Source organism: Chaetodon auriga, chromosome 22, assembly GCF_051107435.1.
Source record: "Chaetodon auriga isolate fChaAug3 chromosome 22, fChaAug3.hap1, whole genome shotgun sequence".
NCBI lineage: Eukaryota > Metazoa > Chordata > Actinopteri > Chaetodontiformes > Chaetodontidae > Chaetodon > Chaetodon auriga.
In genome coordinates, this window is record NC_135095.1 from 15,714,515 (window position 1) to 15,740,310 (window position 25,796).

Consider the following 25,796-nt stretch of genomic DNA (forward strand, 5'->3'; position numbering starts at 1 on the left):
TCGCTCTCCACGCCCATCACACACCTCTTACCCCCCACTGCACCTCCTGCCTCAGACAGGCAGCACACTCATTGGGCTGTTTTAGAGGAAACTCTGATAACCGTGACCGACACACCGTATATAACCCAGCTCCACACCTGGGATATGAATTAGCCTATCAAGGGTTAAGTACCCTGGTCATGGGCCCGATGACAATGCCTCACCTGGGATCATGACCCTTTGACCTTCAGGGTCTCCAGTCCACTGGCTCAGGCTGCAAAGAGAAGCTGGTGGATGAGTGGAAATGATCATATCTCAATACTGACTCCTGGTCAACATAACTCAAGATGGCTGTCTCAAGCAAGAGAAACAGGCAAACGTTCATAATTTCATATGATCACTATTCAGTTTTTACAAGGTAGTTCAGGATGTGGGCTTTTCAGATGAGTTGCATGTTAGTTTTACTTTGTTTTAACTTGAATTTTCTTTAAAAAAGTGACATCCGAACCTTTTGCGAAGTGCTTCTTTAGCTAAGTTTTGAAAAAGACTGAAAAAACTGCCAATCATAGACAGGAGAGGAGCAACTCAATGCAGAAAATTACAAAAATAAAGAAGCAAGGACAACAGGTGGTTTCAGTGAGCAGCAATAGCAAGAGCACTCCCTCCCTCTTGCAAAATCTACTTTCCGGAGATTACTTTGCAATCAGTACGACCAGTAATGAGACGTCTCTCACTTGAAGCTCGTGCTTCTATTTCTGTTCACGCTCAATATTAACACTCTGTCTTATTCTTGAAAGTGCTGCCTCAGATTATGAGCAGAAAATGGATTATACGTCAGGGACATTAAACTGGACGCACCATTTCCATAGGAGAGATATGGGTTAAGTTTAGAAAAGCAGCCGAAATTTCTCTCACGGCTGAAAACCACTTTGCAGGAGCTGGAAATTAGGCAGGTTGCCAGAGTACCATGCAGAGAGTATTTGAATTTAAGCATGCAAATCTCGCACAATTCCAGCAGACCACACTTAAGAAAGCCATTGTTTTTGCAGGATTTAACGCACAACTCACTATGTTTACAACAAATGTAAATGCTGTTGTTTTATTGATATGGAGTAAGAAAACTTCAGGCCTATATGCATAAACGCAGAGAATTCCTCCGAGGCCTCCTGCACAGGGCTGGAAGAGTGCCAATCGAGGCTAAAGTCTTGCACAAACAATGGCTCCCCTCGTTGGGCCGACCAGACCCTGAGACAGTCAGGATCAGCCGGGAGCACAGTCCCTGCCGGTATGATAGCATCTCCAACTGAAAACACAGCTAATCTTTTTGGCCTGGCTCCTTCAAACTCACAGAGCTAGACTCAACGGTGGTCAAACAAAGTGGGGAGTAACTGTCTCTGGAGCTAAGCTAACAGACGGCTCCTCTCACTCGTGCCCTGAGCTGCGGGTTAGATGGGGGGCTTGGGTTTCAAAGGCGAAAGGGGAGGCAACGCTGATGGCATCTGCCTTCTCTCTGGTAGACGACGCAGGGATTCAGTTCAAAGGCCGAGCGGCTGAAGTACATCAATTAGCGAGGGAAAGAGCTCGCTAGCTTGCCCGCTGGCCAGCTAACTCTCAATGACCTCAGAGCATTGCATTATGAGGCATGATGAGAGTGTTGCACTCCGGTCACACAATGTCAATAGCCGCTTGCAAATGGACTAGTATTGATGGACTGGCTTAAAGAGTTGTTCCTGCAAATGGATGCAAAGAATAATAACTCTTTAGTATCGGGAAAGGAGGAAGAAACACCAACAAGCCTGCAGGTCAAGCAGATTTTTGCAGCTGTTCACGTCCTTTTTTCGCCATTGTTTCAACAGGTCTCCATTGTAACAAACGCTGAGAAGAGGCCCTCTGCAGCTTATCACCTGACAGCCGATGGTGATTTAGCTTGTGATCTGAAGGCAGTGGTGTACGGGCCATACCGGGGCAAATCCCAGCGGGACGCCGCATCGGTGGGCCGGTGCACTGTCAAAAAAATCCATAAAGTTTTTACCGGCTGAGAGCAAGCTGCATGCAATCACAAGCAAGCAAGCAAGCCCCCACCTTTCCCAGAGCTGAATTTCCTTCCCAGTGCACCCTTGTCTGAAGGTCCCTCCTGATTGATTCTGTCCTCATTCAGGAGAGTGATGGATTAGATTAGCCTACTTGCCGTTCAGTGTGTATGTGTCTGGTATTATATCCCTGTGTGCCTGCCAGACAGAGATCGGGGCTTAGAGAGGGCACTGGCCTTGACCCGTCAGCAGACGATAGGAGACTCCTCGTCTGGCCAGTGAGGTGAGACGTTGACCCCGTCGCCCCCCCCCCCCCGCCCCGCCTGGCCCTCTGCGTTTCACTCTTCTTCATGTACTTTCCGATAATCGCCCTACGTCTCTCAAAAAGTGCCTTTCATTGCACAAAGAGTTTGGAAATTGAATCCAAATCAAAAGGAGATTTTTTTTCCAGGCAGCCTGTTGTTTTTTTTCCCAGCATTGCTTTGATGTCGCAGCCTGTAAACGATATGGTGGAACATCGCTATCATTAATATCACACTACCTCTGGGAGTCGGGGATGTAGCCAGCGATAACACAGAGTGAATCCAATCATCAGCGAGTGTGACTGTAGCCATGGCAACCCGGGTGACAATGATCCACCAATATTAGTTTTTCCTGAAGTGTCTGAGCCTAGAACAAAGCGTGTTTTGTTACAATGAAAATTGGACTCTTGAATAACAACAACAGCAGACTTATTTTTTGGGCGGGGGGGATAAAGCGCCTGGCTCCAGGAGAAACTAATAGGATATTGATGAATGTCAGTGTTGACGAGTGAGAAGAGGGGCACTGCTGCGCTGTATAATTGGTTATATGGGGTCTATCATTAAAACAACAGATAGCAAGAGCACTGAAGCTTTGGCTGGATGCAGGCAATAACTCGATAGCCATAAAGCCGCAGTGGGTAAAGCACACAGCCATGTCTGACTCAGCCATTATGGAGGCCTTTGTTACCCAAAACCCACGTTTTATCCCACTGATTCACAAATGTAGTTGATATGAGCCATCTTCCAAAGGCGAATCATCCAGAGTCATTAGACATGGACTTCTCTCATCTCTCTGCATGTCTGTAAGTCCTCTTTAGTATTTTACACAATATTTTTTTTATCAAGCAAAGATGCCAAATGGCTCCAGCTTCACTGGCTTCAGTTTATTATACGTATGGAGTTTATAATGATCTACTAATTCAAAGAATAACTGACGGATTCTTATGAGCTGCAGGCCTCATTTTAATTATAGCGTTATGAAACTGTTCATCAAAAAGATGTAACATTAGGATATGTCATCCAGAAATAATGAATATGAAAGATGAATGAAGCGGACACTCAAAGCAAACGCACAGTTTATTAATATTAGGACATCAATAGCACATTGTTGTTACTTTTAATTAGATCTCCTTTTTCTTCTCAGGTCTCTTAAAGCTCCTTTAATTTGGGCAGTCAGCTACGAATAAAGGATTTTAGCTCATCAGTGAACTGAAGAAGCATCTCTGATATTTTACAATACACGCAAATTGAAATTGCTACCAAATTCACAAATTTTGAATTATCAACCAGCGTTGTTTTAAGTTGGCTTTGTAAGGCACTTTCATTCTCGCCCTCTTTATCATTGAAATGTCTTCTGAAGTTCCTCTGCTAAGAGAGCGAACATGTCAGCCAGAATAACTACGAATGTGGATGATGAATTGAAGTGGACACTCGAAAGCTTTGCGACCGCTGCGTGAGATCCCCTTTTGAACCCTCATCTTAAGTCTTGTGACGCTTGAAAATCCTTAAACTTTGGAAATCATTAGCAGATAATGAATTTTAACTCATCATTGGACTAACTAAGCATGTTTTTGGGATACATTTCAATTGCAATATAAGCCTTCAAGGACAGATAAGACTCCGTACCTCCTGGAGTACTCTTCATTATTTTTAAGTGTTGTGAAACTGTTCATCAAAGAGAGCCATGTTTTCCAGAAATTAATGAGCGTTGAATGAAATTGATGCTAAAAAGGTCCCTTTACAAGGCAGCCAGGGGACAAGTATGAAGATGTTTTCCTGTTTGAAGTGTTTTAAAGGTTAAGAAGTCTCTAATTTGGTAAATCAGGAACTTTAAAAGGATTTAAATAATCAGTGATCTTGGTTAGCATCACGTAAAATAACCCAAATAAACAGAAATCCCCTTGACTTCCCGCTACAATGTTTATAATAGTCCGGCTTGGCTGGAAGCAATAAATGAAATGTGATTTACAATTGATCCCTGTAATGTTGACAAATGGGCTGAATGCTGTGTGAATACATACGTGTGTGGCCCACAAAGTGTAAGAGAATCCTGAGATTCCCACTTTTGACACTCGCATGAATTATTCTCAACAGGTTGCTCTCCACACCCAAGACCCTCCGGACTAGCATTACTGTCTAAACACAGGAGAGGGGAATTGAGCATTGATGATTGCGTGTGTGTGTGTGTGTGTGTGTGTGTGTGTGTGTGTGTGTGTGTGTGTGTGTCCTTGCCAGCGAAGCATACGTGTATTTGCATGCACACACCGAGTGTGCAATGCTGCAGGCATGGTAAGCATTTTATTCTGGAGGTGTGATGCTGTCGATGGTACTTTGCTCCTTCACGTGCAAAAAGCCACAGAGAACAAACCGCAGTGTGAAGCTGGAGGATCAACTGTCCTGTCCGAGGTGCCACACGTGCATGTGTACGCACACACACACGAGCCATGGCTGGTGTTGTGCATGCCGGCGGCCCTGAAGGTCATCACCACCTGTTTGATACAATAAAAAATCTAGTGTTACTGTAGTGGAAGTTATTGGAGATAGTGTTTCATTGTGTGTGTGTAATAGTAGTGCAGGTGCATGCAGGGAAATGGTCAGATGGGTGTAATATTATTGATAGGGAAGCATCAGTCTGCGCTCCTGCGGCTGTTTCATTTCATTGTCTTCTTGGTGGGAGATAACCAGGAAGTCGTTTACTGAGACAATGTTTTTGCAGAGAAAAGAGGTTAATGAAGAATATAATGAGTCGTAATCCGCTGTAGAAATTAATTGTCCATCCAAAATAAAGGTCAAGACATGCCTGCCAGCTCTGCTCACAGATTGAAAATCAATTGCTGTGAGAAGAGAGTATCTTTCTCCAGAGAAAGTCCCTGGCTGAGGTTTTAGGGGATGGTTGCCCTTAATGACTTAATCCAAGTGCAGTCTCAGTGGTCTCAGTGTATGTGTGTGAGTGTAATCCTCGCTGTGAGATGGGAGGCCAGAGCTGACCTCACTGTTTGGTTTCACAGGGTCTCCGGGGGCCCGGGGAGGTTCTGGGGCTGGTCCTTACAGCAGAGCGGTCTAAAACACTGACATTCAGGCCGGGGTCCGCGGGGACCGCCGGGCCCCGGCTCCTGTTACCGCCGAGTTAGTCACGCTCTGTGAGATTTATGTGTGGAACAGTGGTGAGGGCTTGGGTTGCACGATACCACCGAATTGTCGCGATATTAAACCCCTGCGGTATTGAGCTTGTAGTGCCAAAGATGCCCAAGTATCACAGCTTTGTCCATCTATTGTACACATGTCAGCACAGACGGATCAGCAGCAGGACGTGCTATCTGTGGTGAACTTTAAAAGATCATTTTCTTAATTCACATGCAGCCCCTGCATCACTTTTCCTTGACACGATTTCTGTGGTCAGATATTCTGAATTATGCAAGGAAAGGATGGTTAAATTATACCTCCACACTTTAATTAACACCATTTTAGCCTTCTCCCCCAAATGGCCTTGGGGATTAAAAGAAAGATGAATTCTTCTTCTTCTTCTTCTTCTTCTGTGGTTGACAGACATTGAAAAAGTAATTAGATTAGCAATAGTAAAAAAACTAAAACAAAAATTAGCCTCAGTGAGTGTGTTACTGTCACATGTGTACGTATAAGCATTTCACTGGTACAGTTGGTCAAGGTGGAGCTAATTTTAACTCTTTTATATACTGTTGAGTAGTTAATCATATCAGTAAATCATATCTTATAAGCTCATGTTTTGTGTGTAAACTCCTAATTTGTAAAGTAACCAGTAAGTCCTGTTTAGCTGTGATGTACTGACTGAGTTCAGTGACATAAAGGAGCATAAAACTGAAACACTTGTAATGTACAAGAACCTCGAGCTTGTATTTAACAACATCCTTTGACATCCTTTACTGTCAAATCAAGTTTCTTACTCTGTTTTGTGACAGTTTTCATCGTCAGATCAACACTGTGAAACTATGGCAAACTGGAGGCTTAAATATTATCAGTCGAAATCCAAAATTTATCTCCTGCACTTCAAAAACTTCACTTGTATCAAGTCATTTCTTTGTATAATCGAGTCACAGTTTCCAGCTGAAGTTGACTTGTTTAAAGAACTGTGCAGAAATGAGTCTGTATCTGGAAATCAGAGGATGAAACTCAGAAATTGCTTCAAACAATCAGACTTCAGAGGAGGCTGAGATGATCTGAGAAAAAAGAAAACTTTAAAGTTGAGATTAATTCCACTCAAAAATGACTAAATAAGATTGTTGCCGCGTCAGAAAAAGTGCTGATAATGTTTCTATCAGCATATCTTTATCGTCTAAATGTAAAACTTTTGGGCTTTTTTTCTCTAAAGTTGATGCTTTTTCTCCTCACGCACCAGCACGATCTAATGTCAGCAGTGGTGACTTCTTGGCTCTGAATGTGCTAAATAAAACTGGCATTACCTGATTATGATTGTAATTATATATATATATAATTATGATTATTCAAAGGTCTGGACGCGGGCGGTGATTATGCATCACTGACTGTGTAACCCCTGTGGGGTTTGCTCGGCTTTAGTACAAATGGCATTGGCAGGAATGTAAGTTTAAATAACGCAGATGTCGATGCCAACACGTTTTCGAGCATCATAAATCCCTACAATCAATTTTGAGGGCACCGTATCATCACAAATTACTGTTCGATCCTCAATCAGAATAGATGTTCCTCTTTATTTATCACCGGCAGTGATTCAGTTGTTGCTCAGCAGACGCCTTCACGCAGGTTACGACAACAGCCCGACAGAAAAATGTGACAGCGCATCTTCATGCGGAGACCACACAGCTAGTTAACTGGATGTGTGGTGGTCGTTTTTAAAGCAAGCACTTGTCCCGGCTGACATTTGGACAGGCCGCTGGTTAATGTGTTGTTTCACACTGTTTAGCGTTGATAGGGTGGGCTCGTGGTGTGGATGGAGCCAGGCGGGACCACCTCTCTGGTGGCTGACCCTGGGTGCTCGGGGCAGGGGGACAGGTGGAGCGGGACCCCCCATACTTAACCACGGACCTCCAATAGAGAATGCTTCGTCGTGTCTCCCCAGGTGGATTATCAGGTTGGGATTCTTCTGCATTTAATAGGCTTTTTCCGAGGAAATCACACCACATTTCATATATTATATGTTCATCTTGTGGCAAATATTCAGGCTTATTTCCAGCAAAAATAAATCTATTTCCATGAGCTTAAAGCATGTTTTTTTTTCAGACATTAAACTGGAAGCTGGACTTTTCAACTGTGAGTGTTGGCTAAACAAAAGCTGTGTTCTTACACCTCGTTCTTTGTGTAGGAGGTTTTTAGCATCCCTGTGCTACGCTGCAGAGACATAAGGGCTGCACACACGCCCCTGCATGGATGCAGACCACAAACAGGCAGCATAAACAATGCAGGGTCTGCCTTGTGTTTTATCTCCTTGCCACCCACAGTTTACGCCAGCGGGGAGCTGAAACTTTGCGCCGCCCGGGGTTCATCTGAAAGCCCCCGGCTAATCACCATACCCGAGTCCATCACAGAGCATGGCTCCAGCCCATTAGGACTAAACCACCCTCTGGCTCCCAGTCAAATTATCAAAACACAAACTGTAACTTTAAACTGCTATTAGACATTATTTCAGTTTCCCACCAGCCCAGTTCCGCTGCTGGCTGAAAATCAAGCCTGCTTGGTCGGTGTATTTGCCCCTTTGGAGGATTTCAGACGTTGTTATAAGAGAGCAGCGCCGATGTTTGAGACCCTCACGCTCATTTGGACATTCTTGGTGAGTGAGGAGTTCCTTTGGGGGCGATGTTTGAGTTTTGAGTCATTTCTTCATGCTTCTCGGATGGAAAGAAGACAGTCAGGATGATGAACAATAGGAGGGAATGGAGTCATCTTGGACCAGGGATTCCCCTCTTTTCCCCTCTGGTGTCCAGGACTGACCTGCTTGACCCCTTCTTAACAGTGCTTGACTTGAGGAATGCACATCTTCACTGTCTGCAGCAGACGCCTATTAGCACCCTGAATTCATCCCTCTTTATTTAGTCCTGTGAAATAGATTATTCACTGATTCCAGAGCTGTTCTCGGTGCTCCTCCCACCTTCTCTCCGCCGGGTTGAGGCAGATGAAAAGCGACGTCAGTGGTTGTTGGTTGTGTTTGTCGGACATGTTTTCCTTGATTCCCTCTCCCCGTGTGGTCCCCGCCGGCCTACTTTCAAAAACAGCCTCCCGAGACACAAGAGAGACGGAGCTCCACGCAGCAGCTGAGTCTGACCTCACCACAAGAAGAAGAACCCACAGAGAAACGTGCATCACACCATCCAACTGGCCATAATATCATAAAATATGTTTGATGATCCCGCAGGATGAAGCATTTTCTGGATTAATGGAGGCCAGTTTAAGATAAACTTTCAAAATCACCAAAGACTTAGCTTAAATAACTCATATGACTCCTAATGTTCAAGGCATTTCTATATGAAGTTTAAATCCAGTATATTCCAACAAGTCGTCAGCGCCTGCTTCAAAATGAAGTATAGTGTTGAAATCTTTATATAATCTTGATGTACAAAGAGCTTCAATTTTCAAACACTTTTATTTTTATCTTAGATGTCTGCACATCTTTTCATGTGCAAATCATCTAATTAGTGCTACATTTAATCAAACATTGCAAAAAAAAAAGTGTATTTAATGGTGTCTCATAGGCATGCATGAGCTCAAAATCACAGATTTAACTCCACAATATGTCACTTTAAGAAACATTTCCCCTCCATCACTCATAGTCAATTGGTTTCAATGACTCCACTTCATGTTATGCCCAATCTTAATATTTTGTTTCAACAGGATGAACATTCAGTTGAGGAGACACATGAGCTCTAATTGCCGGTTTCAGAGTGACTTTAAATTGCAGACTGCATTTAAGTCTAATCCCTTTTCACTTTCAGCCCCCCTAAACGCTGGAAATAAAATATGTTGAGGTGAAGCTGTTTTTAAACTGAGGTTATACACATCAAAATCATTAATACGCCACCAGTGTGTGCCTGTTCATGTCCATGTGCTCCATGCTAACTAGGCTCACGCAATGTTGAGTGATGGTAACGTCCTGGAAATGTCAAGGTCAGCATTCTTTTGTGACCAAAAAAAAAAAAAGATGTTCGTCGCTGTAAATGTACCCAACCACTTCTTTTCTCTTTCTCTATGAAAAGACATCTAAAGCATTGTTTCATATTGTGTTTTAATATATAATTTTGCATGTATTTCTTAACCAATTTCCTAGAAAAACTGCAGTATTTGACTACCTAATATTACATTACATTTAGTTCCTGAGATGCTAAACAATCTGTTTTTCAATGTTTGAAATAATGCTACTACTGTAAATGGCTATGCACTATGTTAGCATCAGAGCTAACAAGCTACCCGATGGTTAGCTGGTGTTAACATCACATAACAGGATCTGCCTGTAAAGGACTGTGTATTATTTCAGCATTTGTCCTCTACTGTAGGGAATATTTTCCTTGTCAACAAAGGTCTTCACCTGGGAAACAGTCGGTACATTCGGAGGAAGGAGGTCTGGCATGGTGGGTAAAAAGGGAGGAGCTATCGGACAGGCTGGGTAAACACAACAGGGTCATCCAGGGTTCAAACCCAGGAAACCTACAGTAAGGTCTTCAGTCTTTCTGTTCTGTTATTGTGCCTCTTCTTCTATTTGCCACACACCTCTGAAATTACTTTGGTCACCACAAAGGTCACAATTCCCCCTTTACCTCTCCTGCGCGACCATGAAACTTTTCCATTACAGCGATTCAGTCCTCTGCGGAGTGTGTCTGCATATAAAAAGTGTGTGCATGCATGTTATTGAAACCGCTGTGCCAGGTGAGATACATCCACAGAGACGCTCCTGGTCAGAATGTGTGGAATTTCAAAACCTGTCTCCCCCTGTGAGGAGTACGAAGATGATTTGCACCCATGCGGCCTCAGCGTTATATCACCGCGAAGAAGTCCTCACTCCACTTCACTGTGCCCCCGGAGTTAAAGTTACATGATGAATGACAGGGCAATCAGATCGACTTTCCAATGCAGCGAGACACTGCCGCCCTTGAGACAGCGCCGGAGGAAGAATTGCTTCACCGCCAGGCCAAAAGAACATCATGATAAAGAAGAGGCGGATACAGAGTGTGAAACTTAACAACAGATAACAACTGATACGATAAATTTCTCTAAGTGATCGTGCTTTATCTGTGCCAAATAAATTGATCTTCATGACCTAATTATCCTGAGAAGAATATGAAGCAGTGAAGGCTGGAGGGGGCCGGGGGTGGGTTGGGGTGATGGGGTTAGAGGGGATCGGGATGTCACTGCTCCGCTGAGCCTTCATTGAGGACTTGATGGATGCTCTGTAACCAATGGAGATAGAGTGCCCCCACAGCCAGAGCGAGCACACAATCTTCTCAGCAGATTAACTTCCATTGATTTATTGAGATTTACCTCAGGAAAGAAAACAGCTGGCAAAAGGACAAATACCAGAAATGTCAAGGGATACATTCAACAGGAGAAAAGCTAGCTCATTTGTTAAAAAGATGATTCTTATCACCATAAAGCTCAATAGATTTAGTGGGATAGCATTAGCCTACTGAGCAGGCAGGTTTATGACATAAGATGATGGATTTGTGTGGCGAAGAAAACAAGGCCACAAAAAAAAAATCCTTAAATAATGGATGTTTTTTTGTGTCATGGGTTATTTCTTGTTTTTATCTGTCCAAAGAAACACAAGCAAAAGTGTAAAGAATGAGTGTTTATCTGCTGTAATGTATGCTACAGTTGCTAGCATGCCTGCCTAACTAGCTTACTATCTCCAAATGTTACCTCCAAACCCAAGGAGCACATCATAAACTATAGATTACATCAGTTTGTTGGGGTATTGGTTAAATTAATTCAATAATAGTAATAATGTTTACAATTAGCACATTCACTGAATTGTATTTCCATTGTATCCTGCATCCTGTCACAGTTAACGTTAGCATCTCTGTTCTGCTCTCTGTTGGATTCAGGGGAAGCTGACTTTTCAGCAACCTTTGTGAACATTACCGAAGATAAAATATATGTTTACCAAACTGTTTGGTTGTCAACATCAAGCCAATAATTTCTATCAGTTTGACAATATTTCTCTTTTGATACTTTTGATACAAGTCACCAGGAAACAATGCACAGAGCTAAAGTTAGCTTAATTAGCTAGCCGGCTACAGCTATAAAAAATCGATGCTGGAGTGAGTATTTGTCTACTTCAGCCCAATATCAAGGACTTGTTGTTTCAACGATAATTGAGACTGTCGAGTTCTTAATCTGTGCCAGTTATTATTGTGAATATGTGCTGTGTGAGAACTGAAAGATTGACAGGCGCTGCATCGGTCGATAGAGGGAGGCTGAGGCTAGCGAAAGGTCAGTTGCCATCCTGTATATCCAGCAGACATTAGCATTCATTTGGAGTCGCCTGTCTGCACACCTGATGCATGTAATTCTGATATCTCTTTTGCTTTGTTTTGACATATCTGCTAACTGCTAACAGCCCTCTGCGGTTGAAGGAAATGACAAAAAAAAAAAAAAAACAACGAACAAAAACAATGATCTGAAAGAGAATAAAAAAGCTCCTTAAACTCAAGGAGAACATTTACTATGAAACCTAAAAAATAAAGATTGGTGTAGCTAAATGGCACTGAGGGCATGGCTGCTTTAAGGAGCCTGCGTTTTCTAATAGGCTTTCTTCTTATCATGCATGAAATGGCCTTGCTGCTAAGTACTGATTTCACAATTTTATCTGGGACGCTGCTAAACCTGCCAGAGGTTAGAGATGTCTGGGTAGGCTGAATAATTCAGACTCAGAGAGGAGGCTATTAAGTATAGATTATCTGCGAAGTTGAAATCAGAACAGAGGACATAATGCTGGAGGCTGATGATAGCTATTGAGGAAGAAATCTATAGGCCTGTGGGATTTAGTTGAACAGAGGCAGAAAAAAAGTGTAGTTTCGCCTTGTTCGGCCAAATGATCTCTGCTTTCTCTCTCCCATATTCCTACCGCTCCCCCTCCGCTATTAACACCCCTCCATTAAAGTGAAATATCAGATGTGGTCTAACATGAACATTAACAGAGCTCCCATGACATCAGCTCCACGCTTTGGCCAAAAATCTTGAATCTTTGGCACAAAAACATCAACTCAGCTAAGTAGCTTTTTTAGTGTACTCATAATGCCTTGAACATTGACTTGGGGTAAATTGTCTTTTATGTGCATTATGACTCAAGTGGTGCACTCCAACATTTTAAACTGCATCCATTACAGACTATAAATGCTGTCAACACTCCATAAAGAAACTGGCAGTGTGAGGCTTTTGCAGAAAACAAGGATCATCAAATTTTTTTTAGTGCACTTTATTCTGTATTTTTTGTACAATAACAGAAAGCAAACATTCAATATTGGCATCATTAATCCACAGCCTGGGTATATCTGGACATAGAGCTGGTTTAAGTCACATTACACATTAAATTAAGTCACATGAAGCCATAAGATCTTTAAACCATCATCCCACAGCATCTGTTTTTGTCCCAGCCTCCTCCAGACAAGTCAGGACAAGTCCGGTCATGTCGAGTCACTTCGGGGGTCTTGGGACTTCAGGAGCTTTGAGTCATATAATCACACTTCACACAAGCAACATGGTGTCATGTTAAGTCAGTTTACATTACAAGCCATGTTACAGCATGTCACGGTCCGCTACAGCTAATTAGCCGCTATTAAATTAATCACATCTCATCAAGTCGCGTCGGAGCATTTCATTTCGGCTGTGTGAAAAATAACCTTTTGGGAAAGACATCCGTGGATGTCCACTAGACTTTTATATGCCAGAGCCTCTGATCTGCAGTCCAAAGGGACCAATTTGTGTTCAGTATTTGTACAATAGCAGCTCATACAGTAGTTTCCTCCTGTGAATGCAGCCGTGTATTGGATGCAGCTGTAGTTGCGTTTAGGTGTGCCTCTCCGGGCCTTCTGTGTAATAATGTTACACGGCTTCTGCTCGGCAGATGTGCGCCTCTCTCCCTCTCCTCACACACACACATGCATACAGATGTGCATGGAGGAGAGGAAGAGCGAAGTCCCCCTCCTCCCTCCTGAAGATCCTTCCACACCTTGTTGATGGGACCGGAACTTTCCTGTGTTTCGCCGGGGTGGGCCCTGCTTGACTCATGGGGCCGAATGAGAGGGGTCGTGACCCGTGCCGTGAACTGCTTCCTGTTTCTGTTGAAGTGGCCTTCCGAGGCCTGCGGTGATCACAGGAGAAGCTGGCGGCCAGCCGGAGCGCATCCAGTCTGAGATGATGCTGCCACAGTTAAAAACATACATCAGCGGAGCGGTAGCTGGAACAGGAGCGAGGGGAAAGAGTGAGGCGCTGTTATTTACTGCTATAATGGCTACAGGGAGAAATACATTCACTCTGTCAGGCTCTGAGGAGGAGAGGCTGTGTTAGACTGGGGGCTCCATGGGGGAAGTTTCACTGATATTTCAGTCGTAGTGGTTCAGATCCCCTCTCAGGTTCATGTCCTTTTGATGGGTAATTATGGTTTATTACAACCTGGGTCCAATTTTAATAAGAATGATTATGGATTAGATTTAGAAAGTGCTTTATCATGATGCTCAAAGTGCCTAAGCGAGCTCACCAATGTGCAGCCGTTTTGCACCAGAACACTCACATCAGCTTGAGGTGGAGAGGAATACTGAGCCGATCACACAGGGGGTGTGATTAGGTGGACAGATGGAGAGAGCCAGGTTGGGAATTTTGCCAACACCTGGGAACCCCCTACTCTGCACGATAAGCGCCATGGGAGCTTTAATGACCACATGAGTCAGAACCTCAGTTTAATGTCTCATCGAAAGCACAGCGTCCCCATCACTGCACTGGGATTTTTTTTATTAGGACCAGAGGGAAGACTGATCCACTTCCAGCAGCAATTTAGTTTTTCCCTGGAGGCTTCCCATCCAGGTAGAAGCTGAGCCCGCACCTGCTCAGCTTCAGTCATTCAGCAGACGCAGGGTACATGCTTGTACGGCTGCTGACAGAAGCGGTTTTGGCTTTTATTTCTGTCAGTAACGGTAACATTGTGTTCACAAAAGTATCTGATTTCTGGGAATTCTGCAACTTTGCTGCAACAAAGTTTACGGGACAAGAAACGGGAGGGGTCACATGATCAGACAGGTTGTACAGTCAAAGTCAAGTCAAAGAGCTTAACGTCATCTGAAAGTCTTCCAATCTGAATGCAGTTTTAGCAATGAAACAGGAAGGATAAAAAGTGAGAAATATAAAGTAGAGGAATACATACACATATGCAACATCAATGCAAATATACAGTAACAAGCCAAACCTTTAGCCAGACTAAAACTGAAATGTCAGTAATAATCTGTCACTGTACAAGAAAATGGTCCGACTGTGATTTATCTTGAGACTCCCTGAGGGGTCCCGACCCACAGCTTGGGAACCACCGCCTTTCCCTTCACTGCAGTGTGATGATTGTCCCTTTAAAGCATTCGAAAACACCAATTAAAACTGTACAATTAGCTCCAACACTGAGGCACAATGCAAACCAGGTGGACAATAGTTTGACATAATTGTCACGTGGCTGTAAATTCCAAACATCAGGAGAATAACACAGATGTTGTCTTTGCTCCTGGAAAGCTGCCTCTTGAGTCATCAATCAATTTTCTGTCAAATCAACGTTCTTTCAGCCTGAAATTACATAAACCTTGTTGGACACATACATGTTTCAGATTAGAAGCTCAGAAAATCAATGTTAGTGCAGGAAAGGTGTCATTAATACCCCAAATCACCGTGTTTAAGGTAATAATGGGGCACTTTGCAGCAGTTACAGATTGGATGTTTTAAAGACACACTCTTATCTGACAAACCCAGTCACCTCATGTGATTTCTCCCCAGTCGATGGCTCCTCTGACCTCCTTATGCCCTGCTGACAACTGTCATGCGCTGATTTAGGATTATTTTTAAATCAGGAGCTGTCGAGGACTGACGGGACGGGGATGGGGTACCCGTCTCCCTGGAGGCCTTGTAAATCTGGACAGTTTACTACAGAGAGGGGGAGAAAAAGGGCCCCGTGCTCTCCTTGTCCAAACCCGGTGTAATCCCACCACTTCCTCTCCTCCGCTCTGCTGCCCGGGCTCACGCCGTAATGCATTTTCTGTAACTAACAGCCGTTGTTTCCCGATTGTCACGCTCCCATCCCTTTCTCTTGGAATGTGTGTGTGTGTGTGTGTGTGTGTATACTTGTGTGTGCGTGTGTAGCAGCAGGATAGGGTGTTGGGGTTTAGAGCTCTCTGCTGTCTGGAGAGCTGTGGAAATGGAAGGAAGAAAAAAAGAGACTGGTAGTAGAAGGTCTGGAATTGCAGTTAATATTAACACTACCCTCCTCCATTACTGTCCACCTCCTCCTCCTCCTCCTCCTCCTCCTCCCCCTCCTCCCCTCAGTTCCTTGCCCTATGACTGAGCCTTGGCAGCCAGGCGGGGCGCTGCGACCTGGGCCTCCTGCTTCCGTCACACTCGCAGAGTCTCCCTCTCGAAACAAGAGCACATGGATGTCAGGTCCTCTTGCGCTGGCAGTCTCCTGCCCCTTTCAACAGCTTTTACTCCTTTAATTAGCCATGTCCCCCCACCTCCACATATAGGGTGCGTGACAGGCCGAAACACACATATACTCAACACGGGATGGCACACCGAGGGCGGCTTGGCAGCAGTCAGGGGGCAATCAATTCACGCTCTTGTCTCTCAGTAACATCCTTCACAACACTTCCTGACAGGTCCTGAGTCGAGTAGCTCATGTGCTCCACAGCACTTAGTGAAGCTGACGAGGAGGTCAGATCCCTCAATGGAGCGCAACAGGTTTTCGGGAGATTGGCCAACCTCGCCCCTTAAGTGATGAGAGCATCGACAATAAAATTCACCCGCCCCCTGTGGCTGATGTTAACATTTTAGCAGACGCTTTAGTCGGTGTTGTGATGAACGATGAGGTGTCATCAGAGGGCAATAGCAAAGCCAGAATAAGACAAAATGCTCTTTTAGTTAAAAAACTTTGTTTATTGTTTCAGCTGCACACAACAGACAAATCGGCCCCTCGCGGCTCATGACCGTGAGTTATTATTTGTTGTATTTTTAGCTTCTTTCAAACTATTCTGGTGGCTTTTATTTGTTGGAAAATGAGACAATCTTGGTGAAAATTGAGCAGTCAGTGAGTTGCATTTAGTCCACTGTTTCCAGATCAGATGCACGGATGGTTGGGGGGAGGGTAGAAGTGTGCACTGCAATCCCGACCTGTCTTTTTTAATATTATATGTAAGTGATGACAGCATGGACAATTTCATGTACTGAGGCTCCGTGCTATCATGTTATTGAGCTCTTTGCTGCCTGTTAAGTGTTATTATAGGTAGTATGCTGCCAAGTTTGTGTCAGGAAGTGTTTTAAGGGAGCAAACAAGTGAAATTCATCTGGCGAGCAGAAGATCGATACCAGGCAATTGATCTTCCCAATTAACCTGCAAGAAAGTGAATGAGCATATTTCTCGAAATGTCAGACTATTCCCTTAAAGCCACTATGTGCAGAATTTATTTTATTATGTCCCAGCAGGGGGCACCAAAGTCAGAGATGTTCGAATCCTGCACACGATGGCTTTAAATCTACTCAATTCTCTCACAGACACACCTGTCAGACACTCACACAGCTCATTACTCAAACTTTTTTAGATGTACGGATATTTAAAGACCCGATTTCTGAGCCAGATATGAACATCACAACCAAACCAGATCAAAATATAACCAATCAAAGCAGTAAAACCAGCCTATTGTTCACCTATTTTGTTATTATGATCAGTTTTAAAACACCCCAAACAAACAGCTCGTAGCTCAGACTCTTATTAAGGATTAGCTGCATAAAGCTGAGATACTGGTGAATCAGTATTATCTAACATAGCGTTTAACCAAGCGCTTCCACGGAGCTCCAGAGCCATTAATCTTAGAGGGACACACAGAAGATAACGGTGCACACGTTCTCATCTCCCTCCAGGTAAGTTGACCAATCCTGACGTATCCCTTTAAGCATGGCGCTAAAAGAAACAACAACAAACGTGGCAGGAATGAAAGATAACCTCCATACTTCAAAGCTGTCTGCAATCAGAGCGCTGTGAACTCCAATAACCTGCTGCACAGGAGGTGAGGCTCTCTTGCATGAACTGTGTGTTTTCACTAAAATAGATCCCGGCCGGCCAGGCTGACCCCTGGGGAGGGGGGTAACACCGCAGGTCCACTGCAGGTTGTTGCAGGGAACCAGAGCGGCCAGCAGCCCGAGCTGGGGGCTAAAGGTTGAGGGGTGTGTGAGGCAGCCTATGACCTCCCGATTTGGCTCGGGCGTAACAGCCGAGCTCTCAGGGGGAAACCCCTGCATGACCCGGCTCACCCCGCACGCAGGCCTCGTCCAGTGCCACCCTGCAGCAGCCGCCGCCGCAATGCCTGCGCCAAGGTGGAGGCACGGGGAGGCGAGGGTGGAGGCAGCTTTTTAATGGGAGACAAAGGTTCGGCGGTGTGAGCGCGCTGGGACTAATTCCACTTTAGTTCAAGTCTAGGTTAAATGCGTCGGGAATGAGTCAATGCTGGCCGAGGAGAGTGTGACTAACAGTGAGGGTCAGTAACAGGGAGCCCTTTTCTGGCTGCTTTCAGACCAAAAACACGCTGAGAGGAGGGCGACCGAGCGAGGCCTCTTTGTGCAGAGCGAAACAGATGAAATGAATCCATCATCAGCTCAATATTCTCTCCCTCCACCCTCGACGGTAACGAAGGGTGCTTTAAGGGAACGGGCGGGGGTGAAACGAAGTGGAGCGTGGGATTGTGGAATAAAGAGGCCTGACTTTCAAGTTGTCATCAGCATTCATGCCAGACCTCTGCCATGTTTATTTCAAACATGCAGGTGGCTGCTCGTCTGTGATCAGCGGCCTTTCTCACAAACAGTTAACGCCCACAATAAAACCATTCGCACAAATCAAGTCACGTGCAGGAAAGCAGGAAAAACAAAACACTTGATGGAACCATTAAAAGCCCGAGACGCGTCTGCGTTTCCTCCACAAAGAGACAAGAAACTAGTCAGCAAGCGCTCCCAGCAGGTACTGTCGTACACGACTCTGAAGCCCCAAATCCACACAGACGAATCCAACATCTGCTTTGTCTGTTACACCAAAAGACCAAAGAGAACAAGTTGCCGTATGTGCGCACACACACACACACACACACACACACACACGCACACACTCATACATGCAGGATTGCTCACTGTTAACTGTCTGCTAAGCTTGGCTCCAGATGAATGAGAACATCCAGATGATGGCAGCGCTGTCGGCATGGAACTGCTCATACGAGGATTTCAGAAAACTGGGAATAACTTCTTTGAAAGTTTAGAAAGTGTCGTTTGAACCCTTTACAGAGCTGACGAGGGCTTGCTGTTTGTTATCTTACGTGTCTTTTCCTCCGTCCGCAGTGCTGTTGCGCTGCCTCTCTCAGTCTTTTAAGGTGCTGATTTGGTTTGAACATCATTGCTTTAAGTGCGAAAAAACTGTGACGATGCTCATTTGGCTTCCTGGGTAGAAAGCAGATGTAATAAACACACACACACACACACTGATGTGAAAGTCTTAGCATTTATCATAATTTACATTAGCTGCTGGAGCTGTGGGGATGCAGAGCCGGAGCTCGACGTAGATCAGATACCAAAACACGGAAACAGGCTTTTGGAATTCCACACATTCTGCTCGAGATGAGGGTCGGGTGTCAAACCTCAACACTTTTTGCATAAAGACGGAAATTTGTGTGAAGTATCTAAAGATTCTTACACCCTCAGTCATGTTTGTTTTGTCTGCACAACTAGCTGCAGCCAGGAGATGTTTTAGCTTAGCTTAGCACAAAAGCAGCAGAGGGAAACAGCTCACTGGGCTCTGGCCAAAGGTCTGCCCACCAGCACGTTTAACGCTCGCTAATTAACATAATTACATCTGGTTTGTTAAAAATGTACAAACACTGAAGCATTTCGAAGGGTTCCGGGTCAGACTATTTCCTGGCTTTGAGCAAATGCCAGGCAACCAGCACAGATTCCAGGAAGCACTGGGTCTGGTTACTTCTTGTTTTCAATCTTTATGCTAAGCTAAGCTAACTGCTACATATTTATGAGACTGACATCGATCCTATGATTGTATTTCCCAAAATTATGAACTACTCCTTTAAGACTTGGGCTGCAATTACACATTTTTTCATTATGTATTTATTTATTGATCTTTTTATTAGTTTAATTGATTGCTTAATCTATAAACTGTGGAAAAATTCAAGGTGACCAAGTCAAATTGTAAATTTTTTCTTGCTAAAAGTTCAAAACTCAAATTATAACCAACGATTCAAAATTATTCATGTGGTTAATCAATTAACTGAGTCATCAAACTTACTGTCAATGAATTCTCTGCTGACGGATGATTAACTAACTAATTGATTTTATTGCTAGTTAAGACATTAAAAACTAATGAATGAGGATGTTTGACACCGTACAATTAAAAAGAAACATGTTTATGTCCTAAAACATGAATGTTATAAAAGCATTGTTTCAGTATTAGCACCAGCAGACAACAAAGTGTAATAAATCCAGCTCCAGTCTCAATGGAGACATTCCTCCTGCTTCACACACACACACACACACACACACACACACACACACACACACACACACGCTCATGGTGATCACCTCCCCTCCAGGACAATGCAACCGATAAGCAGCTCGCCCCTCATTATCACTCTGGGCCCAAACAGCAGCGCGTCGCTTGGCTAAGCTGCATTTCCTCTCCACCAGAGCCAACATTTGCTGCTCTCTGCTACCGTCCCCTGATCCTCAGCCACTGGCACCCTCAACCAATTGTTGTTTACCCATTCAGGGCAATGAGGCTCGACAAGGAGCCAACTGCTGCAGGGAGGAGGAGGAGGAGAGCAGGGGTCAATATATGTTAATGACCAACCCTCCCTCTTTCTTTCTGCTCCGTCTTTATGCGTCTGCAGAAAGGAGGTTGGCAGAAATGGAAAATCGATGTACCTCAGGTCATGTTTGGAGCTGATTCTGTGTGTGTGGGCGTATTCATATGCTTTCATGTGTTAATTGTGGAGTGTGTGTGTGCTCATGGAGGCGTCGTGAGGGGAGGTGGGGATGAAGTGCAAGTGATGAAAAAATGCATCCTGGTCTAACACCTCAGTGCTTGTGTGATTTGGAGACCTAGAGAGGCAGAGGTGTTAACAGAGGAAAGGCAGGTGCTAGGTTCAGTGTGTGTGTGTGTGTGTGTGTGTGTGTGTCTGCACTCAGCCCTGAAGGAACACATCCTGCACACTGAATGACACTATTTAAAAACCAGAAGAATTACAAGACTTGTTGCACAAAAATAATCCAGGCACCTTTGTGCTCTGAGTCGAATTGACTTAATTCACCATCACAGCCCTTCATTTTTGAAATTACTGGAAAAGCAGATACGCAGCAGTGTAACTGAATCAAAGCAGCGGCTTGTTGAGAGGGAGGAAAACAAACCCAGGCGCCAACATGTTGCACATATCCTTTTATGTGTTACATGTGGGACAACAAATTTCACCAAACCACACATGGCACCAAAATTCTCCTTTTTTAGTTTCATTTCACTTCATTTTCCTGCAGACATGCACGGAAGAATGAAAAATAATCCAGCACCAAGTAACCTGTATCACTTTTTCATAAGGAAACCTTTATAAATGTTAACTAACAGCAGCTACACATCATTAATGTAAAGTGTCTCACTTTTTAATAAGCCATGAGCAAAAGTTAGTGAGTCATCTGAAATTATGGATTTTCTAAAAGTCAACAATTACGGGTTTTTGATCTCCTAAATCTGCAGGAATACATGTTAATAAATAATTCATAAATGGACTGCAGGGCTTTCTTCCAGGTCAGAGGTCATATGGTCCATTGGAGGGGTGTACCTGATGGACTAAGGAGCCAAAAAAGACAAAGCAAGTGTCACACTGGAGGATGAGCAGCAGCCAGAGGGATTTTTCACAACCTGGCAACCCAAAAGTAGCTCGAAATAATGTCTTTTAATAATCTATAAAACATGAGCCATTTCTTAGACCTTAAACATCTCGTTAGAGAGTCGTACCTGTGTGATCACATCCTCAGAACATAATCAGGGTCATTTATTCTGAACATGTTGTGATTTCAGGTCCTGTAAACAGGGTAGTTCTGCCCCCAAAACAGTCGCTTTGTACATTCCTGCCTTACTAAAGCTGTGATATACACACGGGGAAAAAAAAAGAGATGGAGACTAATTTTCCCATCACACAGAAAAACAGGCACAAACATCAATTTTGACAGCTTTGTGCTCCTTCTGCCTCTGTTCCCGGCAGCGAGCTACATTATCCGCATTAGTTTCATCTCTGTTGTCAGCCCATATTCCTTTCTGGAGACAGCAAAGCCATTTCCACAGCACAGAGTGTCACCGGCGTGGCATTATGGCCCGTAGAGGTGAGGCAGTAGGCAGGGGCAGAAAATAAACAGTAGTAAACAACAGTAGCAGCGGGGAGTGGGCCTCCCTGCTGTGTTGATTATTGGAGGGCTGTACACAGGCCTGATCCCCCCCCGGGAGCTCACCGAGCGGGAACGGCTGCTGCTGGCTGCCCACAGAGAGGCCAACAACATCTGGGCCTCAGCTCAGCTCAGCTCACCTCATTACAGTCTTGTTGTTGTGTTGGAGCACTGGCAGGGAAAACAGGAGCGGTAACAAGGAATCAGCAGAAAATGGGGAAAAAATGCTGCGATTTGATGTGAGAATACGAAACAGGATGTAACTGAGAAGCATGAGGAAATGGGCTGAGAGTCAATGTGTGTAAATTATCTGTGAAAACTGCTCTTATCGGGGAATAAAAGACAGAAAAAACACATTAAACCACAAACCGCTATAAGGAAATCAGAAATTCACCCACAGCGAGTTTCATTATACACTTTCACACACCTGAAAATGGCTGAGTGGAAAAAGCATCCATCAAATGAGCAGCGGCAGCAGCACTGTCTGCTTACAGGATCTGATCTTTAATAACAGCAGGCCTGGAAAAACAGTCGGCTCTGCTTCAGTGTTTCTCAGTTTACTGTTTACAGAGACTCCAGAACAAAGTCAGTGTGGGCACCATTTGCAAAGGAGTTATTTATCCAAGCAGGGATTTGTGTTTTCACCTAAAGGCATTGAGGCAGCAGAGTGTATTCAATGTTTTCAGAGCGGAGTTGTCATGTGGTGTGTATTCATTAAGCATATATCTTTATCTGTACTGGACTTGGGAAATGGCTGCAAGCCAGTTTCCTAATGGCTGCTGGTGAGTTCATGTGTGCATCACTGACTCACCACTGACTGTCCTCTGGCTCCCTCTGCTGGTGAAATGTGGCAATCATAAAGAGAGAATTAAGACAGATGCTGAAAGCTGTTTAAAAGTGCAGAAGTACAAGATAAACCGAGTAAATGTAAGAAGTGTTTACAAAGTAAAAACCTCAGTGATTTGCAGAACTTCTGCTAATGACTTTGCACACCCATTAATCTGTTTTCTCTATCAAATGACTGATTTCCATCTAGCTGCTTCAGTTTCAGGGTCTTGGTTTTGTGCACGCAGCCTCACTGAGACACTTGAACATAACAAGCGCTAATGTGATTAGCAACAGCTGTGCTTTTCCTCAGATAACAAGTCAAATGCTGTAAGACAGGCTTTTGTCTGCTCTGACCACCAATTTCATCCAAAAGCTTTGATCAGGACTCATCATTATAGAGCTGTATATATATTATAGTACATGCTATGATGGTTGTGCATCAAGTTCACTCAATGTCTTTGTAGCCACATCCAGACGCCAAAAGGTCAAGTTCAGTTAAAGAACAGCTGCCATGGCCTTGTTTCAGCAGGAGGATGATGTTGTTGCTCAAGGTCTTCTTCCTTAGTTTTCACCTCATATGTTTAAAATCATTCTTGAAGGTTCATCTTCTAATTCAAGCATATTCCTAAAGTTGAGAACCTGTTAGGATTTTGTATGAACGCTGATATAATAAATGTACGTACAATTTACGACAGTAAACAGCAGCAGTGCTCAGAGGAGAGGTACGAAAGCCTTCTGTACAGTTTTAAGAACAGAAAAAAGACATGAAAATTCTTTGTTCCTCCAATTTATTATGAAAATGTACAGGGGAATTAACGGTAGGACTTCTGGTAGCGGGCACGAGCTCCAGGTCCACCGAACTTCTTGGACTCGCAGCGACGTGGATCGGCGACCAGCAGGGTCCTGTCGTACTGGATCAGGATGTCCTTGATCTCTTTCTTGGAGGCTTCATCCACATCTGGAAAAGGACAAAACAAAACAAAACAAAACACAGGTTATCCTCCAAGTTCTTCTTCATACAAAGTGTTACTACATCCTGTGTACTTAAATTTGTACAGAATACAGTTTACATAAAGCAGTAAACAATGTACTGTGTCAATTCAGATTTTCCAATCCAAGCTAAAGAGACCTTTTGCTACACTAAAAGTTTCACTCTCACTCAGCTCTTTGCTATAAAAAAAAAAGTTATGAGCCTGTTGAAATTACACATTCAGTAACAATTGAGCAAAGTGAGCAATGATTACATTGTAAAGCGAGCGTCCCCTGACCAGGTAGTTTCTATGAGAACACAGCATTTAAGTCCCAGACTCCACATTTATGTGTGTAGACGTTCAGTCTTGCTGCTCATGACTGACTAGAGTACCAGAATTTAGTTGAATTGCTCTGACAGATATCGCCACTCCTGAGAATTCACTAGTTAAAGTCAGAGTTGTTGTTAAAGTCACAGTTGGCACTTTTAATACAGCACTTGTAAAAAAAAAAAAAAAAAAAAAAATCATTTGTATCTTTCACATAAACATTTATTGTCCTGAAATACAACACGTGCTTATAAAACACCACTTAAAGAAAAACACTTGCATGTCTCTGGGCCAAATTCATTTGGTTGAAACATTTGTACAGAATTTAATACTCACACTTCTGGTAGTAGGCAACCAGGGCTTTGGAGATGGCCTGACGGATAGCTGGAAGGCAAAAACAAAACGTAAATTATAGCATTGTGATAAAAATCTGAACATACACCGACTGCTAATGGGTAAATATGATGAATTTCATTTTGAGAAAGGGATGTTCTGCCATACCGTAGATCTGTGCGACATGTCCACCACCCTTAACTCTGACTCTGATGTCAACTCCAGCAAAACGCTCCTTTCCCAGCAACAGCACTGGCTCCAGAAGCTACAAAGAGGTCAACCACAGATTGTCAAATTGTCAATCAAGAAAAACAATCATGGTGACCTGGATATCTGCAAGTGCATAGTCTATATAAACACCTGCATCATGTTGCACTGCTCATCCCCCTGCCACTGCCCCATTCAAGAGCAACTGTTTATAGGTGCTGCCCTCCATCACACAGGTGCACCCTGATGTAAACCACCCTTCACAGGGGGACTCACCTTGTACTGGAGAGTGGCAGGCTCCACCATCTCCAGGGGTCTGCCGTTCACCTTGATCAGGCCATTCCCCCTCTTGCAGTGGGCAACTGCTGTGGCGGTTTTCTATGACAGAACCATCATCATCAGAATCAACTGAAAGGTGATATTTAAAGGTGTAACTCAGTACCTTTACCCATTGAGCTGAATACATGTCCTTTCATTCTATTCTAATTCAAACATGTGGTTGATCAAAACTCGTTATTTCTCGGCTCGTGATGGATTAGGGGCTCTGACCTTTTGAAAGTAAAAACGGAATTACTTTAACTAAACTTTGCATGTAAGTACTACGATTGCTTGAGAAGTCATACAGTTAAAATCAAACGTTGTCATCTTCTGAGGAGTATCACATACCCAACCACTGCTAGCAACCAAGCTAGCAAGTTCAGCTAGGTCTGATCCATTACAGTTAACCCGATCGGCGGCTAACACAGTTATCACCTTACAGGTGCTTTACATTCACGTACAACCGTAGCAGAGCCTTAAGCAAAGTTTCAGTACGTCTTAACAGTTGGTATTACATCTTATTTTGTCGGGTATATCGGTGTAAATCTACGACACGCCATCACTTCATGTGAGCTAGTTTAGCTAATGTTCACTAGCAAGACAGGGAAGCCACAACACCGCACGTGGAATAATTTCTGTATTTTACTTACTTTACGTCCAAAAACCTGGACAGACTGCAAAGGACCTTTAGCTGGCATGTTTCTGAAACACACAGGGAACAACAGTTAGATTAGAAACCAGCGAATGACTATATTTTACACTATTTTACCAGATCAGACTGAAGAACATACCGTCTTCAGCTAGGGTGCCGTACGGAGAGACCGACGGGGTTTCGCATGCCG

The 25,796-nt window shown here is 43.9% G+C and overlaps 1 protein-coding gene across 1 annotated transcript; it reads right to left on the reverse strand.

The window, feature by feature from the left end:
* Positions 1–23,569: 23,569 nt before the first annotated feature.
* Positions 23,570–25,796, reverse strand: rps16 (ribosomal protein S16). The gene is made up of 6 exons (XM_076722279.1): positions 25,746–25,796; positions 25,605–25,656; positions 24,913–25,014; positions 24,598–24,694; positions 24,433–24,480; positions 23,570–23,756 (listed from the first exon to the last, which is right to left on the reverse strand). Exons 2-6 carry the CDS (start codon positions 25,650–25,652, stop codon positions 23,611–23,613), a joined length of 441 nt encoding a protein of 146 aa, XP_076578394.1. The 5' UTR covers positions 25,653–25,656; positions 25,746–25,796; the 3' UTR covers positions 23,570–23,610.

What these genes read in the sequence shown, in the direction of transcription:
- rps16 (XM_076722279.1), bottom strand. Translation starts at nt 25,652, where the DNA reads ATGCCAGCTAAAGGTCCTTTGCAGTCTGTCCAGGTTTTTGGACGTAAA. An exon ending in TCCAGGTTTTTGGACGTAAA is followed by an intron (nt 25,015 to 25,604) that starts GTAAGTAAAATA and finishes GTTCTGTCATAG; the next exon opens with AAAACCGCCACAGCAGTTGC. An exon ending in ACATGTCGCACAGATCTACG is followed by an intron (nt 24,481 to 24,597) that starts GTATGGCAGAAC and finishes TTTGCCTTCCAG; the next exon opens with CTATCCGTCAGGCCATCTCC.